This window comes from Ovis aries, chromosome 7 (genome assembly GCF_016772045.2).
Source record: "Ovis aries strain OAR_USU_Benz2616 breed Rambouillet chromosome 7, ARS-UI_Ramb_v3.0, whole genome shotgun sequence".
NCBI lineage: Eukaryota > Metazoa > Chordata > Mammalia > Artiodactyla > Bovidae > Ovis > Ovis aries.
In genome coordinates, this window is record NC_056060.1 from 34715888 (window position 1) to 34731867 (window position 15980).

A 15980-nucleotide genomic window follows, 5' to 3' on the forward strand; every position below is an offset into this window, starting at 1 on the left:
TGCACTAGATGTTTTATGTGTATTAACTCACTTAAATTCCACTACCATATGATTTAGTCACTATTAAAAACCCCTACTTTATATAAATAGATGAGGAAACTGAGACTCAGGGAACTCAAGAGACTTTATCCAAGATCACACAGACTAAATAAGCAGTGGGCCTGGGATGTGAAATTCTTCTTTTTAACCCAAGCCTACCTTGGTAAGAGACAGGCATGGCTTTCCTGGCATTCTCAGGTTCCCACTAACAGGGTCATTTCCTGTCTCTTGAATTTCAGGCAAGAAATGTTTAAAGGGTTCTCTGGAAGCTACTTCTAGTTTGTTAAACAACAAACACAAAGAACAAAATGTACTCCCCACTCCCCTGACCCATAGGTGATCCTAAAACCAATAGAATCTTGGATCTTCAGTCCTGAAGCTACTATCAACACAGTGGATCTCTTAAAAGAAAGCCAGTTCAAAGTTACCCTCATCGCTCATGTGTCTTCCTCTACGTTCAACCAAGTCACCAAATCTAGCCAGTACTTCTTCAGAAACAAACCCATTCTTTCGATATTCCCACTGTCCTTCTCTTGGGCCAGGACCTCACCACCTACATCTGGCTCACTGATGCTTCAAGATCAGTGGGTTTCTGAGATCGCAGTCTCTTTCTTCAGTTTACTTTGGAGAAGGCAATGGCACCCCACTCCAGTACTCTTGCCTGGAAAATCACATGGACAGAGGAACCTGGTGGGCTGCAATCCATGGGGTCGCTAAGAGTTGGGCACAACTGAGCGACTTCACTTTCATTTTTCACTTTCATGCACTGGAGAAGGAAATGGCAACCCACTCCGGTGTTCTTGCCTGGAGAATCCCAGGGATGGCGGAGCCTGGTGGGCTGCCGTCTACGGGGTCGCACAGAGTCAGACACGACTGAAGTGACTTAGCAGCAGCAGCAGCTATATACCAAGACAACTTCACTTTTATTCTTTCCTAATATAAACACACCTCTTCCCTTTTGCCAGATAGTTCTCTTTGGTATCCCTCACTTATGTTAGTTTGACTATACCACTTCTTGCTCAAGCTGATTTTCTTAGACCTCCCTGATCGCTCTTGCCTGTAACAATGTTTCCTTTTCCTATTCCTTATGAATTCCTATTAGAAATTACAATGGTCAAAACCTGTTAAGCACTTAAAACAGATGTGCATACATATCTCCCTAAATTTTCATAAAAACCTGATATATTTCCTTCATCTCATAAATTAGGAAGACTGGCCTGAATTCACAGTCTTAATAGTCTCCTTTTAGAACCTGCACTATTAGCAAAATGTTGTATTGCCTATCCTGGTCCAAGCTCCCACGTAATCACTATTTTCTAAAGGTATCCAATTATTTCGTATGTATTATGTATTTTACAAATTTTCCTGCCTAGTGCTATTGGAGGACAGACACCATCCACCAGAACAAAGTAGAATTCTACAAATACTAGTCAATTGATACTAGAATCTCTAAGATATGATCCAAACTAGAAAAAGTGCTAAAATGTAAGCAAAAGAGTAATTCATCTCTCTGGACACTGTTCCTCTAGATGCTTTTTCCATTGCTTAACACTACTTCCCTGGTGGCTCAGATGGTAAAGCGTCTGCCTACAATGCCGGAGACCCGGGTTCAATCCCTGGGTTGGGAAGATCTCCTGGAGAAGGAAATGGCAACCCACTCCAGTATTCTTGCCTGGAAAATCTCATGGACGGAGGAGCCTGGTAGGTTATGGTCCATGGGGTCGCAAAGAGTTGGACGCGACTTATGACTTATGATTAACACTATTCCTAAGTAATTTATTTTCTCATTTAATAATGGAAGCAATTCTTTTGCCATTTTCTGCAGAACTCACTTGATGCGAGGATGGATAAAATGCATCAGCATTTTTAATGTTTTTTCCTCTAATAGTAAGAACCCCCACTGGCTCTTTCTTATGGAGCTCCTTTTGTCATGCTCTCATATGAGGTATAATTCCTCAACTTTTAGTGTAAGTTAGAATCCTTGAGGAAAAAGAAATTACAAACTGCCTGCCAAAGAAAGAAAATCATTATGAAAGCTTATTGTTAAGCCAGTGTCCACAGATCTAGGATTTGGAAGTATACAACGTTTGTCACTTGTTAGAGGAATACAGAAAACCTGACCACAGGACATTTTGGAACGTCAACAGGATAGGCAAAATTCTAGAAAATTCAGTTTAAACTTTCAGGGAGAACAAAGGAAGAGAGGACAGAGTTAATGAAAGTGAGACCTCCAACTGAACTGGGGTGGAGGCAACTATTTGCCCAACAAACCTAACATGACTGCATATGTGGAAAATGAGAGCTGATGTCACACCCAAAAGACAGTACCTTCAGTAGTCCAAGCCTAAGGCAATGAATAGCTCAGCATGAACTCATAACGGGCAACCCTATATTATGAATCATTTCACAAGTGTTTCCTCCATATTCACATTTTTCCTAGAAGTCTCAGTGGCAACCAAACCTGACTCAACTTGGGTTCTTTTGAGGTCATCAACAGTAAGAAGATTGGAGCCTAAGGAGATAAGTTTGCAATTTAACTTTCAAGTCCCCTCTTTCCCCAATTTAGTGGCTTTTATCATTCAAATGGATTAGAAGAGGTAAAGAACTGGTGAGGAAGAGAGAATAAAATAAGATTCTACTTAGCCCTATCTAATCAGCTGTTGATGTTTAAAAAAAAAAAATTCTACCTAGAAAAAGACACAGAGAAAAATAATATGAAACATGTATAAGCTAGCAAGTTAAGACAAAAATAAGAGAGATATAAACACCAGATGAGATGTATGGTTATTATCTACCTCAACAATAAAAAATGAACACTGAATCAACAATGACATAAACTCAGGGGAGACAATGTCCATCAGAGTAGGACAGTTATGATACCCATCTTTATGGAGCTCAGTGACATTCTAGAGAAAAACAAGCAACAATTAAGAATGCAACAACTGACTTAACTAGGAAAGATCAGAGCCACTCCACAATGCGTGGCCCAGCAATGACTAAGGGGAAATATATTAATTGTCAGCACTTTTATGAAGTTGTAAACAGCAAGCTGGGAGGGCACTGGGAAGGGGAAGCAAAGGAAGAAGGTGAGAGCTGAGATGTGTGGGATGCTCTTGGCTCTCTAAGTCAAAGACAGAGAGTTTCAGGGGATGAGGGAGTGAAAATGGGAAAATTGAGAGGAACAACTGGAAACAGCTGGACCAACACTTGGAGGGAATGGGGGGAGAATGCGTTAGAAGGTCAGTTCCTTGGGAGGGCTGAAAGCTGTCCCATGGTGTCTCATGGGACATAAGACTTCTCACACTGCTTGCTACTATGGGACAAAAGCTCCTCAATCTCTTTCTACATAAACATTTGAAACAGTCTAACACAAAAACAAAACCAACAGTGCAGTTTATAACAATCCCTTACTAAAAAATGTCAAATGCCTACTTTAGGAAGAATACACAAAGAACAAGGCAGAAAGTAAGGGGCAGCTGCCATTAATTTCATGCTAAAATCATGTTTTTATTAAAAGAGTGAGTCAGAGTCTCACTGTTTACAAATACATGTTTATATATGCATTCTCAATCATAAAACATTAAGTTTTTCCTGACAGTTTAGGGTGACTAACCTCTTCCTTGTCCATAAATGGTTCTGGGGATCTTCCAAAGCTAAATAATCTCAGGGCAAAGGAAAAATGCCAGGCAAGTGGTTAAACTTATTGTTTCTCTAATAATACACACAGGGAGTATAACTTGACTCCACACAAACCATTACTTAGCAACTCATTTCAATCGTGTAGTTCCATTTTTTTTTTTTTCCTGAGTATTCTAAGAGGTTCTAATCTGTGAGTCCCTTAGCCTTCCCCTCAAAATTAAATGTAAACTATATCAGAATTGGGAGACTCAGAATATTCAGAGCCTCTACGTCCCAGGATGTAAAGAGAATACCTATTTCTGCTCCTCTAGTTGTGCGGTTAGGGTTCTTCCTGACCAGCAGGAGTAGTTCACTTGTGAAAGACAAGCTGTGAGAACTAGAAGCATGGGACTTCCCTGGTGGCTCAGTGGATGGGAATCTGCCTGCAATGCAGGGGATACAGGTTTGATCCCTGGTCTGGGAAGATTCCTCATGCCATGGAGCAACGAAGCCCATGCACCACAACTACCGAGGCCATACGCTCAAGAGCCCACACGCTCCAACTACTGAATCTCCGCCTAGAGTCCGTGGTCCACAATAAGAGAAGCCTGCGCAAAAAACCCACAACACCAGAAGCATGATGCAGCTCTGCCCCCTCAAACTTGGTTATTTTTGGTTATTCCAATGAATGACTAGGTGAACCATTCCTTAAGAAACCATAGTTCAAACCTAAGATAGGCAGGCTGAGAAGGGAAAGATAGTTTAATCAAATGAACCAATGCTAGGTCTCCCCAGGTGACCTCATTCAGCCTCACGGCCTTAAACATTACCTATGACCTGGTGACTCCAAAATATATCTTGAGCCTCAATCTTTTTCCTAAAAACCACACTCTACTGCCTGCATGACACAGCTACTTAATGTCTGCTAAGAACCTTGAACTTAATACATCCCAAACCAAACTCTTGAGTTCCTTTCTCAAACCCATTCCTCTGTGCACTTTCCCTTAATCAGTAGCTGGTACCTCCATCATCCTAGTTCCTCACATTGAACCCCTCGACTTCTCCTTGACCCACATGATTCACATCCAGTCTTAGCAGCAAACCTCACTGGCTGTGCCTTCAAAATATTGATACACGCAGATTCCAAGTATCTCTCATCACCTCCACTACTTCAATCCTTGCCCAAGTCACCACTGCCTTATGTCTAATTCCTAACTGAACTTCCTGCTTCCACCCTTCTCCCTATGGTCTTCCCCACTCCACAACCCTTGAAGCCAGAAGCATACATTTTCTCTGTTCAAATCCGTCCAGTAGCCTCTCTCTTCAAAGTCCTAACCAAGGCCCATGAAGTCCCACACAATCTGCTTCTGTCACTCATTTGACACCACTCTGCCCACCTTCATTCTGTTCCCCCTACAAAAGGCTTCGCTTCATTTTGATTATGCCATGCGTGTTCTCACCTCAGGGCTTTGCACTTATCTCCTTTCCCTGGAATGCTCTTGTTTTAGGCCACATACATAATTGGCTTGCTGTTCTCACTTTCTTCAGATCTTGGTGCAAATGGCACCTTATCAGAGCTTTATCAGTCTATATAAAACAGTAACCCCTGATCATGAATGGGGTTCTGAAAAACAATCAGAAGTTCCCCAGGTGGAAGAAGAGGTGTGCCAAGGAGAAAGACTTATGATGAGGGAGCTGTTTACGTAGGCGGTGCTAGTGGTAAAGAACCCTCCTGCCAATGAAAGAGACACCAGTCGATCCCTGGGTCGGGAAGATCCCCTGGAGAAGGGCATGGCAACCCACTCTAGTACTCTTGCCTGGAGAATCCCATGGAGAGAGGAGTCTGGCGGGCTATAGTCCACGGGGTTGCACAAGAGTAGGACATAACTGAAGTGATTTAGCACGCACATGATACAGTATGGGAGGTTCAGGAATCAAGTCAATCATTGTTTCTGGAATATAAATTATGGAAGGAGCAGTAGTCTGGCAATTAGGCTGGAAAGGGAGATAAAGGCCACAAAGTGAAGGGCCTTGTATGTGTAAAAGAGCTTACACTTTATCTTGTAGATGACAGAGACTCCCTGAAGAGTTTTAAGCAAGGGATTAGCATGGCTGATAAAGAAGGGTATAAACAAATTGAGGAGGTATGGGGCTGGGGAGCTGAGAGTGGAGTCCAAAAGATCAGCTAGGAGAAAGTGATCAATCTTGTACTCACATTAAGAGTAAGACTAATTGGGCCCACTGCTGTCAACTCCTAGGCCACGGTCGGAGGATCCCCTTTAACCCGGGACAGAACTTAACACTTTGCTGAATTGAATCTGTGTCTGGATCAGTTCCTACGAGCTCAATTTTCTATTTCAAATATTCATTGGCTTTGGCTAGTTGGAGCAAAGCCCGGGATGTGGAGGGGAGTGGGTGGGGGAGCATGGGGATTAGATAAATATAATAACTGGGACCCACCCACACACTAAACAGTGTTTCAACATCCATCCAAGAACCAAGTTACTTGTCTCCAAATCCTCCAATCTGCGCCTGGCCTGCCCCATTAGGCACTGCTTGGTATGAGGGAAGAACCTAGTGTGGCAAGAGACATGCTTGGCATTCTTACCCAAGTACCCACGACTCTCTGAGGATAACTGCAGTTGGCATGTGGAGACCAGGGCAAGAAGGGGGAAGCGGGAGACCCCGAGATAAACTCAGGCTCAGTTTTTGGGGGGCTGTGCAGTGACAGAGCACTCTTCCAGGAGAGGCTTATCTACCAACCCTGGAGGGGACAAAGGTGCCAGAGAAGAGGCTCCTGCCCCTGGTAAGACCCTGAGAGTTTCCACCCTCTTCCAGCCACGCCTCCAGGACATAGCAATGCTGCACCAGTGCAGGGTTCTGGAGTACCGCCTCCCCATCCATCTCACTTCCTCCTCTGAGGCTCCCAGGTCCCAGCTCTGGCCCTTCAATCCATATCATGTGTGACTTTTTTTTACCCACCCTGGGAATCCAAAGCCTTCCCTGGACTCCCATCCCCAGTTTTCCCATAGTAGCAGAGCTGAGCACAGAGCCAGGCAGACAAGGCCTAAGGGAAAGGAAGGCTATTTGCGGCCTAGTATAAATAACAAAGTTCTGGACCTGGCTCTCTCATTAGGAGCTACAAGGGCCACAGGATCCCTGAGGGCTATTAATGTGCAGGCACTGGGCACACATGCTTTCTAGGCAACATTTCACAGCTATAGGAGAAGGAAGGATTATTATATTCATTCTATTGAGGAGGAAACTATGGCTTAGAGCAGTCAAGCAACTGCTTCACATTCACATAGTGAATAGTAGAGCTGGGATTCAAACCCACGTCTCGTTTCTCTAATTTGAAGGAATCTAAAAACTATGGAACCTGCCCTCTACCACCCACAAATTTACAACCAAAGTAATTAATCAGAAAAAAGAAAAAAAAAGAAGAAGAAAAAAGACTATGACTAATTGGGCCAGTATGCGTAAAAACTAGAGCAGAGAACCAAGGGGCAAAGGGAAAGGCAAATTTCTGCTAACATGACACCAAGTGAGCTACCTCATTAGAGGACTCCCCAGAACAACACTACCACCACTGACTGCCTTCTCTCAAGATGACTGAGGCTTATGATGTACAGGTAAGTTACAGAATCTACCCAGTTATGCCTCCAGCAGACCTGAGGCCATGGAACCCAGTTCCAAAAAGGTTAACTGGCTGAAGTTTAGATGCTGAGGAAAGTTCAGCTGAGTCCTGTGGCTGAGACTCTACTCAGTGATGTTATGGATTCTGTTTTTCCATACTTGAAGGCAAGCAATTCTACAGTGCAGCAGTTAACAAGGAGAAAAGAATGGACAGTCTAGAAGTGGAACCTGGGAAACAGGGGGTCTAGTTCAGATCTGCTGCTGTGAATTTATCCAAGCTTCTTCACCTTTGGACTTCATTTCTCCATGACCCTCCAGAGTTTGCATCTTTCTCCTATTTGTAGGGATTCTGATGTTCTGTATTTCACAGAGGTACCACAAAGACCACATTAAATGGTATTTGTAGAGTCATGCCATCTACAAAACAATTTCCCACTTATGCATTTTTATGTCTCAAGGTTACCGAAATTGTTTTAAAATATATATTGTATCTTGGGAATAGTTCTGAGATACAAAAGGAATGTTCTTTTCTTCTCCCATACTTCAGATACTTCAGATGCTGAAGCATCCCTCTAAGGAGAGTAGGCATAAAGGGATAATTTGATGTCTTTTTATTTTTTAAATCACCAATTTCATTGCTCTCCAACCATGTTTAGAAGTTTAGGATATAAAAATATGAGTTTTTCCTATGATGGAATAATACATAAGAGTCATAAAACAACCCTTTCTGATTTGCTCAGTTACAGCTCCTAAAACAAACAAATCTTGTTGGCTGAGTTTCCTAACACAGTCCAAGTGTTTAGAATAGTATCAGACACACAGTATACTTTTACTAAATCTGTGTTGAATGAATGTGTAAGAAACTTCGAATAAGAAAATAGAAAAAAAGTCTAAAAAGGAAAGCTGAAATGTTCCAGGGCAAATGCAACTACTTCTTTTTAACACAACAAGAGGCAAAGAAATAAAAAGTTTGTGATACATAATAAAGGATAGTATCAACCAAACAACATATTTACAGTAGAAAAACTACATATCCAGTATATTTTTAGCTCGTTACTTACGGTATCTGCGGCAGTCAGATTGATACCCAGTCCTCCAGCTCGTGTACTTAGCAGGAACACAAAAATGTCATTCCTGCAGAAGATAGAGAGGGAGAGATATTTTAAGAGGAAAAACTGAAAATGAAAACTGGCATGTGGCAAAAGAGAGGGATCTCTGGACAGAGAACAATGTCTAGGCCTAGAAGGTTTTGGTGGTTACCCAGACCTGATCCACGTTTCTCTGACACACTGAAAGGTGTCAACAAAGGTGCTGGGTTGCTAAAACGAAATTACGGCAGTCATCTTCCAATCTGCAGATAAACTTTTGCTGCCCACTAACACTGATTGATAGGCAATATAATTTAAAATATTTGGCAAAAGTAACAGAAAAATATGCCATGGAAGTAGAGACGTCTCTGTAATAGTCAACTGTTTAGCAAGTCCAACTATTCCCAGTTCATACAGTGGGGAAAAATAAGTCAGTATTTCCTGATGTTTCCCCAAAGAATCATGACTTTCAATAATCTGGGAACTAATGATCATAACTCTGAAGGACTCAACTTCATATGAAAAAAGTTAGTCCAGAAAAATGACCAGAGGTCAGGATTAAGACTCGGGTTATGACTTCTAAGTATTCAGTTGAATTTAGGATTAAGCCATGAAGACAGGCTAAAATTAAAGTACTTTTCTGATGGATGCCAACATTGCCCTTAACAGAAATGATAAGATATAGTTTTCTCAGTTCCCCTCTATATCCTATATCCTTTTGAAGAAACCAACGATTATACAAATAAATCAGTAGGTGCGCCTGTCACTCATTCAGGCAGTAAATATTCACTGAGTATCTTTTAGGAACAAAGGCCATGCCGGATCAGAAAGGACAGACTGACTATAAGGTTTATCTGTGTACACACATGCAATTAGGGGCTCAGTTCAAGCCCAGTTCTTGCAGATAACACGAATATATTCAAGACTATCTTGCATTTTCATGTTTCTGTCACCTGAGGTTATTTTCCAGAACATTTCTACAGGAAAGGGATTGCATTATACTGATGAACAAACTTTACAGCCCTCTAAATCAAGCTGCTGATCCCTCTTCTTCATGACTATAATGAGGAACAAAACCAGAAATTCATTACCAGTGTTATTAAAACTGCAGGTCATACCTATCACTGGTCATGAAATCAGTTTGGTGGGTTTGGTACATATAAGTTACAGAAATAAAAAGAACAGATTAGAAAATATTATATCACAGGTCATAAGCATAAGTATTTTTTCTGATTTTCTGACATGGTAGATATGTATCAAATCTCAGTGTAAGATAAATTTTATTCTGTGGGTTCCAGTTTAAGAGAAAAAACAAACACACTGACATCAGGATGCTCTCATCCCTTGATGCAGTTCTTCCTTGGTAAAGTCACTTGACTGCTAAAGGTCTGTTTCCTGCACTGTAAAACGAGGATGCTCTGAATAAAACAGCTGAAGCGACTTAATGATGACATATCAATGGCAAATATGAATACCAGTGAAGGAACTACTCTGAAGTAAGTATCCTGGCTAAATCCCTAGGCTGGGTAGGTCCTAGTAGAAACCTGTCCATTAATTTGCATTCCATTAAACACAGCTTTCCTAGAGGCAGACATGGATAACAGATCACGTTTGGAGGTTTCTTGTAGGGCATGATTCCAAAAATACTGGAAGTTGTGCTCATTTATCCTTGAATTTTATCATGAAGCCTAATATTTCATAATTTTATTTATGTTATCGTCTTTCACAGTTAAATCATAAAGGGCAAACCAAAAAGTTAAAAGGCATCTGCCAGTTTACAAACACATTCTCCCCTAGATACGGGATGATGTAAATGCAAACTTGATACCTCCTAGCCCATAAGAGAATATTTAACCACAATAATGCTTCAAATAAACACTGATGTAGCTTTCCAGGGCCATACTAATCTCTACAAGATAATCTTCTCTACTTTGGTCTTAAGAAGACTGCTCAATCCCATGCATCTCTCTCTCCTGCTCCGGTGGGTACAGAGGCAGGAGTCAGAAGCTTCTCTCCAACATCTGTGTTAGAGCTGATGGAGTCACTTGACAGCCAGGACTTTTTGTTGATGTGGGCATGGGGTAAAGGGTGGGACAAGGAGAGAGATAGAAGGTAGCTGAGATCTATAAAAAAGAATAGAGGCAGAAAGATGGGTCATTTCCATAGTCTGCACAGCCAGAGAGATAAGTCCCCAGATGTGGCAATTGTTCACAAACAGGGACTATATACAGAAAAAAACACTAGAGAAAGGAATCTAGTTAAAAATAAATTAGTAACAAAATTTAGAGACATTAATGGTGAAAAATGCTTTTCTGGGGATGTCATCTATATATCAAGAAGATACCTTTTAGTGATAAGGAGATGGTAAGCAGCAATGTTTGGCTGTACTCAGTATAATTTCATCATACTCTAATGGAAAAATAAGGATTATGGGAGTCTTAGATTATTAAAAGTCAAAGAAATTAGTGTCCATCCCGGATCACACTGTTGGATCATATGTAAACCAAAACATCTAAAATAAACTGCTGAGAAGTTCCTTTCTACTTAATAAATCTAGCATTGATAATGTAAATTAATGTTTTGGAAGCTGCCAAATGGAAGAAAATAGAATCCCAGAAGGCAACATGATAGTTCGGGTGCCCTCTATGGGGCTAAAAAGGAATCTCAACTCAGGGTCTCTATTGGAATGGGCCTTAGAGACCAGGCTTCAGGGTGGTCTGTGAAGCAGCCTATGAAATCATGTAGCAAAGACATGCCTAAATCTCACTCTAATTCTTTTTTAGATAAGGCCACTTTGTACCAAAATACTGAAATAGTGCTGGGCATGTAGCTGACTTTGGGAAAGACTTGATGATGACTGGAAAAGAGCTAGAATTAAAGACCCTGGAGCTTTATTTATACTCTCACCAAGAAGGTGAGAGTACGCTCTCACTTTTGCTCATATTTTCTAGTCACCCGAATAATCAGGTAACGGTGGTGGGGGGCGGGGTCCATTTGGGAAATGTCATGGGATAGGAGGTAGGGAAGCAAAGGCCAAGGCACCCCAGAGCAAAGCCCTTGTGAATGGCTCAGTCTAGGATCACGTACTGGTCACATGCTCTGAATGTTGCCCAGTCGGGACATCCTGGCCAAACAGTCTTTAGTCTCAGTCAGACTCTTTCCTGGAAGGATCCCTCATAAATCAATCTTGTATGAAGGGAATGTAAATGGCTTTTTATAGGAGTTCTTGTTTACTCTGGCTGACCTTCGAGCCACAGGGCTTTCCAGTTGAAAATTTTTTACAATTTTTTCTTTTGATGTCTTTTCATTAATAACAATGAAAATATTTGGCAAGGATGCTTTCTTGTTTTCAAAAACACCTGTCTTTTTCTCTATATTGGGTTAGCCTTTCAAATTTATAAGTTGAGAACTTTGGAGGGACCTGTCTCACAGGCTTCTGATCAGCATAGATACAGTTCAGATTCTATACATGAGAGAGAGATTATTTCCTAGCCATAATCCTAATTCTAATCGTCTAGTCTAGCTCATCATGTAGGAAGGGAAGAAGACTTAAGCCTGTTTTTTCATTTTGCCTATTAGATGCCAAGTGTTAAAATGATTGTTACTCACGTTGGTTGAGTCTAAATAAAACTCACTGTTCCCTAAGTAATTCTTAGTTGCAGAATCTGGACACTCAAGTAAGGTTTTCCAGGAAAGTTTAAAAAACAAAGTATTTACTAAGTATATCTAGTATAATTTAATGGTGAAAATACCCTTTTTTTAAAGCTAAGCTACTGGGATTGCCCAAGTAATCACAAGTAAGAGATTTTAAAAGTAGTAAAATAGATACATCTACTGATTTTTTTCTCCCATGAAATCCCCAGTTTAGGGAATTGGATCAGCTAGAAGAAAAGTTGTAGCTCTATAACTCAGAAGCACAAATTGTTTACAGATCAACACATTACAGCTCTGGTTGGTTATCGACATTAGCAGCATTTTCTATAAAGTAATATGAAAATATGTAGTCTTAAACACTCGTATCCCTTCACTCAGTAATCTCTCTTGTTTGAATCCATATGAAGATAATAATCTAAAATGACGACAAAGCTTTATAAACAAAGATATTCAACATTTTAACAACAGAAAGATGGTATATCCAATGTAATGGAATATAGGTCATTAAAAATAATGACTATGATGACTTTTTTGATGATATATGAAGATCTTTATGAAATACTGTTAAGTGGAAGAAATGAGGACACATAATCATCTGTACAACATGGTATCAACATGTAAATATAATTACACACACATATCAGAGCCTAGAGGGATAAACCAAAATATTAACAGTGATGAGATTGTGGGTATTTTTTACTTTATCAAATAACCCCAAATTTTCCTCAATAGGTATTTTATACAATACAAAATGGCCACAACTGTTACTTGAAGAAAAAAAAAGCTTTTCTATAAAGGAGATTCTCAAATGTACAATATCAAACATATTAGCGGGGGAAAAAAACACAAACAGTAGTAGGTGAAAGACCGATGACTTGATGACTTTTCTTCTAACACATATGCCTGGAGAGAATATAGGCACCCCAGGGAAAACAGTCTATAGATCTTATATGTAAGATCCTCATCAGTTGGAGCTCTGAACATTGGACTAGATCAGGACATAGAGAAATGTGTTTCATTTGATTTCAAAATCAAGAAAAGATAAAGATCAGCTGGTAAACTTTTTCTGGGGTGAGGGGAGGCACAAAACAATATGCACTGCTAGGAAGCACTACTATGCTTATACATGTCCCACTTAAATAATCAATTTACAAACTGGCCAAAAGCTTCTGCTAGGTAACAAACTAAAATAGGTCCAAAGAAGTTCTCCCCCTCCATTGCTGGTCAAACAGCCACCTGAATTCAGAAGCAGTTTCAACTGAGGAGTTACTGGTCTGAGTATGCACTGTAAACTAAAACATCAGGACGCACCCCGTTACCCATGCTGTATTACAAAGGATTGTGGAATAACAAAAATTCTCAGAGGGCATGCAGGCTATGTTGAATTACAGATCTGTTTTATGTTGAAGTAAAACATGTTTTAAAACTGAAATAAAAGAAATTTTAAAATTATAACCTAAATACAAGTGGCTATATGCTTAATTTTCTTACCAAGAATTCAAAAGCTAAATAGTAACAGACTACACAATTAAAGGCCAAAAATTCAGAACTGTTCTGACTTACAGAACATTAAGACCTAGTCTATTCCTTAGTTCTCAAGGAAAATTAAGGGTTGAGTTCAGGAGACCTGTATAGCCTGGCTTTCTCCTTGGAGAAAGCAGTAACTAGACCCTGCTTATTACAATGAGAACCTGCACTTAGGATAATTATGGCTCTGTAGGCCATCAGCATCCAGCAGGCGGTATTTGAAATTTCACAGGCTTATTATCGGGTAGGACAGGTACTGTAAGTGAGAGCTGCCAGATGAATAGACTGCACACTATTGCAATTTGTCAGAGTGTACTGTACCACTACAATATTAGGGGCAAAGCAGGAAAAAAAGAAGGTATTTTTCTTTAAATTCACACAAAGTAAAACAGGTAAGCAAACAAAATGAAAATCAACTGTAAGTCAATACCCAGAGATAGCCACTGTTAACATTTATGAATATAGCCTTGTGGACTTTTTTTTTTTAATACATATTATTCACATAAGAAGGATCCTGGTTCATACTCAGAAATTATTTCTTTTATTGTGCAAAGATACAGGTACTGATTCAGTAAGAAAGACTATTTAGAATACCAAAATTACCAACTATTCATTTCCTCTCTCTCTCACAGCCACCCAGATCTGAACCATCATAAGCAGATGGAGCTACCTCTTAAAATGGCAGGAACTGTATCATGATTGCTTAACAACCTGAGATGTACTGGTATTTCTTTGAAACTCACCATCTCAACTAGAGAAAAAAATCAAATGACAATTTCTGTAATTTCTATTAACATTACCTGGTTTGAAAATCAGCAACCATGTCCCGTCTCTCTGAGATCTTAGATGAGCCATCAAGCCTCATGTAGGTATGCTTCCTGTAAACCATATATTCCTGCCAATCAGAGCAAAAAGATATAATAAGCTTGATGCAAATTACTACATTCTAATTCTCAGAAGCATCTACCCACCTTATCCATGGAGGGTAAGTCATTCTATCCAGAATGAAGACAAAGCAATCTCAAAAGTACAGGAATTTGATTTGTAAATAAGCTTACTATCAGTGTGTAAAAATAGAGGGTACCCTGAGGATTACAACCACTCTCAATTTCAACTTAGACTAATCTTATTCCTGCAGACTTTTGTAGATTTTGTGAAAAAACAAACAAGTGAAACAAAATAAAATCTCTAAACCAAAATGGCTTTTCAGTCACCAACCAGATGCCTCTCACAGCTATGGAATATCTGGTTTTCTTTCAGGGAGTAGCACTCACCCCAGTGGGTTTCTCTTCAGCAAATTCTTGCTGACCAAAGTCCTTGAATTTACAACCAAGCTCCCTTCTCTCAGCACAGCATGCATTACTGTTAAGGGAGACCTAAGCAACAGGGTAACTTTCCATGGCTGAGTATGTTCTTGGTGTCATCTGTAAGAAGAATTACAACTTTTAAGAACAGAGAAGGTATTTCAAGAGATGCAATGGAGGGAATATATATCCATTCTTGGAAGCTGTAATTCTTCTTACAGATGATGTAATGATTTCCTCTTTCTTTATCCAATCATATAGACTGCATTTCAAGAAGTGCACTCATTGAGGGACTAGTATCAAAAGCTAATATACCTGCCGATTTATAAGAAATACCATGAAACAGTGTTTTTTTTTTTTTCAGTTCAAATAAAATTTTTTCCTATTGAAAAAGACTAATCATTTCTACATTTGGGAGCTATATATGCTAAATAACTTTCTGTGGTCAAATGCTCTTTTATTGTAATCCTCTCCTTATGCAGCTCTGATACCTGGCTGGGTACTTTAGTATGCAAGGTTGTTATAGTCTGGTATGGTTGGTGTAGTGTATGCAGCAGCACTCTTAAAGCAAGCTGATATGCATGTATTTTTTAGTCTTCTTTTTTTCACTATTTGTATCTGTCTCCAGGGGATTCTTTAAGGACTTTGGTAATCAAAGAGGGGCAGAAAATATTCAGTCAAAGCAAGTTTCACATTCAGCCCATATAGCCCTATGATGGGAATGGGTTAATGGCAAAAGAGTAGCAGGGGATGTTTTGGATAAGGAGGAATTCAGGATAGAAGATGAAAAATAACAGCATGAGGATGGTCTTTAGAGGCTCACTATACCTGGGCAGCTATTCCATCAGATGTGGCCATCCAGAACAACAAAATATCTAGATTATAGAGAGAAAGCCCACAGATTTGAATTTTAACCAAAAAGTAGACTTCCTGCATAGGCACTCTTTTGCCTTTTGAACCAGAACTTCTGAACTTTAATGACAGCAGTGATGAATGAATCTTCCTGTAGATCTTGCTGTATACATCATTTATATATCAAGGCCAGAACACCACCAGAGATATTAATCCTAGACCATAACCAAACCAACACTGATTACAGACAGCTTGTTACTGA

At 39.9% G+C, this 15980-nt stretch overlaps 1 protein-coding gene across 2 annotated transcripts in view; it reads right to left on the reverse strand.

Annotated features, from left to right (window-relative positions):
• INO80 (INO80 complex ATPase subunit) overlaps nt 1-15980 on the reverse strand; it is a 121084-nt gene that overhangs the window by 8837 nt on the left and 96267 nt on the right. For both annotated transcript variants that reach the window (XM_042252297.1, XM_004010458.5), the window contains exons 28-29: nt 14363-14457; nt 8355-8427 (exon numbers count right to left, since the gene is read on the reverse strand). In XM_042252297.1, the coding sequence (XP_042108231.1) occupies nt 8355-8427; nt 14363-14457 (168 nt within the window). The remainder of the gene's footprint in view (nt 1-8354; nt 8428-14362; nt 14458-15980) is intronic.